The sequence below is a fragment of the Bison bison genome, unplaced genomic scaffold (assembly GCF_000754665.1).
Source record: "Bison bison bison isolate TAMUID 2011002044 unplaced genomic scaffold, Bison_UMD1.0 scf7180017864340, whole genome shotgun sequence".
Classification (NCBI taxonomy): Eukaryota; Metazoa; Chordata; class Mammalia; order Artiodactyla; family Bovidae; genus Bison; species Bison bison.
The window spans coordinates 6,468,748-6,473,559 of record NW_011494912.1 but is presented as its reverse complement, the minus strand read 5'-3'; the positions used below and the strand labels follow the sequence as shown (position 1 = coordinate 6,473,559).

The 4,812-nt window shown below is 45.0% G+C and overlaps 1 protein-coding gene across 1 annotated transcript in view; it reads right to left on the bottom strand.

Annotated features, from left to right (window-relative positions):
- The window catches only part of FIS1 (fission 1 (mitochondrial outer membrane) homolog (S. cerevisiae)), a 13,992-nt gene extending 11,602 nt beyond the window's left edge, over positions 1–2,390 (bottom strand). The window contains exon 1 of the mRNA XM_010854337.1: positions 1,934–2,390. Within this exon, the coding sequence (XP_010852639.1) occupies positions 1,934–1,987 (54 nt within the window). The 5' untranslated portion in view covers positions 1,988–2,390. The remainder of the gene's footprint in view (positions 1–1,933) is intronic.
- Positions 2,391–4,812: the final 2,422 nt, after the last annotated feature.

Here is a 4,812-nt window from a genome sequence, read left to right as displayed (position 1 = left end):
GATACAGTCCTGGGTGTTCTTTGGAAGGACTGATGCTAAAGCTGAAACTCCAGTCCTTTGGCCACCTCATGCGAAGAGTTGACTCATTGAAAAAGACCTTGATGCTGGGAGGGATTAGGGGCAGGAGGAGAAGGGGACGACAGAGGATGAGATGGCTGGATGGCATCACCGATTTGATGGACATGAGTTTGGGTAAACTCCGGGAGTTGGTGATGGACAGGGAGGCCTGGCATGCTGCGATTCATGGGGTCGCAAAGACTCGGACACGACTGAGCGGCTGAACTGAACTGAAATGATGTGTTACTTTCTAATTATACACTTGTGTGATTTGCTGATGAATACCACCCTCCTGTACTAGACTGAAAGCTACAGGAGGTCAGGGTCTGTCTGTTTTGCTCATTTTATGCCCACAGAGCTCAGAGCCTCTACCAGTAGATACTCAATTTGTACTAATTATTGTTGCATAAATGGTTGTTGCAGTTGCTATGATTAACTTTTTGGAAAAGAAACCAGTCGATATATAGTAAGAGCTATATTTTTTGACTAGTGATCTACTTCTGTGCGGGGAAAAAGTATTCAACAAAAGCCAAAAAGAAAAGAAAGGAAAGAGAAGGCATGAAGATATTCATTTCTGCATATCTCTGAAGGTAAACAAACAACTAAATCACCAAGGAATGGTTTTATTAAATGACATTACATCAATATTATGTTACATCAATATAATAACAAACAGCCTTAAAGTCAGTGATCTGGATTCTAGGCTGATAATATTCAAAACAAAAAATTACGACCTTCTCAAATTCAGTCCTGTGAGTGGGCAGAAAAGAAACTGACATTTTTCCTGGTGGAACCAAAACCTAGAACTGATACTTTGTGGCAGAGGCCCTACTTTGATGACACCAGAAATTGGAGCCTGTTTCGGACTTCTGCCCTATAGCATCTTGTCAGGTCAGCCCAGGAGAAGTTCTCAGCAAACACCCACCAAACAGAATTTCACTATTATTTTTAAAAAGTTAATAGGAGATCAAACCAGTCAGTCCTAAAGGAAATCAACCCTGAATATTCATTGGAAAGACCGATGATGAAGCTCCAATACTTTGGCCACCTGATGCGAAGAGCCGACTCACTGGAAAAGAGCCTGATGCTGGGAAGGATTGAGGGCAGGAGGGGAAGGGGTGACAGAGGATGATATGGTTGGATGGCATCCCCGACTCAATGAACATGAGTTTGAGCAAACTCCGGGAGATAGTGAAAGACAGGGAAGTCTGGAGTGCTGCAGTCCTTGGGGTCGAAAGAGTCAGACACGACTTAACGACCAAACAACAACAATTTGTTATTTATTTGGCTGTGCCGGGTCTTAGTTATGGTATGCAGGATCTAGTTCCCTGACCAGGGATCGAACCTGGGCCCCTGGCTGGGCGTGCAGAGTTTTAGTCACTGGACCACCAGGGAAGTCCCAAGGCTTCCACTATTTGTGATCTAATCTTCAGTGATCAGTCTCCTCTGCTTCCCACTTTCATCTACTGTTTAATTAGACAGGAAGTCCTGTCAACCCCCAACTGATTCGTTCATCCATCCAACAAAACATTTCTTAAGGGTCTGCTGTGTTCCAGGCACCCTTCTAAGTGCTGGGTAAGAGAAATGAACTAAACAGACATAAATCCTTGTCCCATGGAAGTCAATCTTAGCAGAAGAAAAAAGATAGCTACTGAATAAATACATAATATCAAGCCACCACTGCCTCCATTCTGTCGTCATACTCTTTAACAGCCTTCACATGTTTTCCTCTTTCAACCCAGCCTGGCTGCCAGCTGCATTTTAAAGTGCAGATGAGACCCCACATCTCCGGATTAAAATACCGTCTAGACTACTCAGGACATGGTTGAAATTTCTTATGATGCATACAAAGCCCTTCAGGATCGCCTCTGCTTACCTCTCCAGCTTCGTCTCCAGGCACCCACGCGCCCTGCACACGGAGAGTTTTCATGACGGCCACCTTTCTTCCACTCGGAATGCTCTCCAACCAGAGCTCTCCATCCACCAAACACCTGAGTCCCTGCGTGGCCGGCAACTAACTGCCAGCCTCAGGGCCGTTACCCTCCGGGGCAGCTCTTATCACCCAGTCCCACAGTCCTTTATGTGGACAGGGACCGTGTCTTGTTGATCTCTCTGCCAAAGGGCAGACACCCAAGAATTGTTCGTGGGGTGAATGAGAGAGTAACGGCAGGCATTCTTAAAAAAAAAAAAAAAAAAAGACGTTAAGAACCTCGGAGACATCTGCACTTCCGGGTGGCGGCTCGGTCGGCCCCGGAGGTAAGGGTGACCCCAGGGTCTGCTCTAGGAGGAGGGCTCGGTCACCCGGAGAACCCGGGAAGACTCGAGCGGGAAGAGCGCGCAGTCTGCGTCTGTGCAGTCTCCGCCCTCTGGAAGGAGGCGGAGCCGAGACGAGCCCTGGGCGGGGCGCGGAGGCCCCGCTGGCCAATTAACATGAGCATCTCCGCGGGAGAGGCGGGGCGTGGTGCGACCGAGAGGCGGAAGGGGCGGTGCCGAGGCCTGGAATCCCCGAATCTCAGTTCTAGCCCTTGTGGTCCGGGGTGAGCGGGGTTCTCCTTGCTAATCCTTAAGCCAGAGACGCTCTCTGTAAATGAAAATTTATCTGTTGCCTCCTTTAGAGTCTGTCTGGCATCTGTGTGATGAGGGCGCATACCGTGCCCAGGAATCACCTGGAATCTTATTAAAAGTGCAGGGTTGGTTCAGTAGGTCTACGGTGAGGCCCGAGGTGCTGCGTTCCTAATTAGCTCCGAGAGGACATCGATGCTGTGCCTTCTCTAACACACTTTGAGGAGCAAAGGTGTGAAACAGCGGTTCTTAAAGGTGGTCCCCGGACTAGCAGGTTGGACATCACCTGAGAATTGTTTAGAAATGCACATTATTGAGCCCGGCTCCACACCTGCGTAGCAATCTGAGGTTGGGGCCCGGCAGTTGGTTGTTTTACAAGCCCTGTGGGTGATTCTGGTGCTTAGTGCTCACTGGACTTTGAGAAAAAAATTGAGCCTCATTTCTCTACAGACTGTGACTGTGTCAGTTTGCTTTATCTCGTTAAGTTTCTTCAGCCGAAAGTGTGAAAATACTGATGCCTTCCTAGTGAATCTCGTAGGAGGAAACGTGAGAATGACTTTAAAGCACTTGGCACACATAATAAACATTTTATAACGGTTATCAGAGCCTAGCGAGCTTAGTTTCATTAGTGTGAGGGGACAGAAAAAGACTTTAAAAGGAATGAGGGATGGAGGGAGATCTCATAAGCATATGCAGAAATGATTTTTTTCTTGCAGGCCACTAAAGCGGAAAAGACAGCTGCAATGGTAGTTAACACAACAGAGTTACCTCTCAACCGTGGTGATTATCCATAAAGCCTTTCGTTCAGACAATGAATTAATTCACTTATTTGGAATGCCTCTTTCAGATGAGTAAATTTTAGACAGCAATAATAGACAAAAAGAAATACTTTACTTTGTCTGTGTGTGTGTGTGTGTGTGTGTGTTTCAAACAACAGATGTGCCTTAAACTATCTAGGTGTGATTTTCCTATTTGTCTATTCTTGGAATGACATCACCATTTACCACTTTGGTCATAGGATGTAGAAAGGGGAATAAAGCAAAATCAGAAACAGGCAAGAGAAATTTCTGGGTCAGTTTTTATTCAGCAATGAATTCAAACTGCCAGAAGAACTGGAAAATCTGTCACCCCTGCCTCATACACTGCTCTCATCCAACCGTGAGCTGCCAGAGTACTGACTCTAGGAATTCTTTCAGAACTCATTGACCTTCCAGGATGAAGCTGTATAGATAACCAAAGATTAATAGAGTTTCTTGGACCAGGGTCAGAGGGCCTCTTTCTAGATTGTCATGATGCTGCTACACTGGAGTGGGTTGCCATTTCCTTCTCCAAGGCATGAAAGTGAAAAGTGAAAGTGAAGTCGCTCAGTCGTGTCTGACTCAGTGACCCCATGGACTGCAGCCTACAAGACTCCTCCGTCCATGGGATTTTCCAGGCAAGAGTACTGGAGTGGAGTACCATTGCCTTCTCAGAGACTGTCATGCTAGAGAATTACAAAAATGTGGTTTTAGTTGGTAAGGATTCTGCCTTGTAGAGAGGAGGCCTTTTGAGTTTTTGTCCTAGTGAAGATTTATTGCTCTAATGACCACAACTCTTAATTTAGCCATTATGTGCATGTAAATTCCGTTTTGTTAATGTTAGTGAGGGAGGTAAAGTAGCATCATTCCTATGAAACTAGAAATCAATCACAAGAAAAATATAGGAAAATCACAAAAACGTGGGAATTAAACAACATGCTATTGGTCAACCAGTGTCCTCAAAGGAGATATCAAAACATACCTAGAGACAAATGAAAACGGAAATATAACATACTAAAATTTATGGAGGAAGGGTACTTCCCTGGCAGTCCAGTGGTTAGGATTTGGCGCTTTCCCTGTGACCTGGCTTTGGTCCCTGGTTGGGAAACTAAGATTCTGTAAGTTGTGCAGCCAAAAAATAAAGAAAGCTCAAGTACAATAGTTTAAAAACCAAAATATTTTTTAAATTTTCATAAATTTCTTGACTAAGAAGTAGCCGTACTTGTAATAGTTAAAATAGTTTGTTATTCTCCATTTTGAAATGAGCTCTGTTTTTCTAAGAGTAGAATGAAGTTGGTCACTGAATACAACATCCTTTTTGCTCCCTAATAGTCCAGCAGACATCCAGCATCCTTGATGCTGGAGGTAGATGACAGTATATACACTTGGGCTTGAA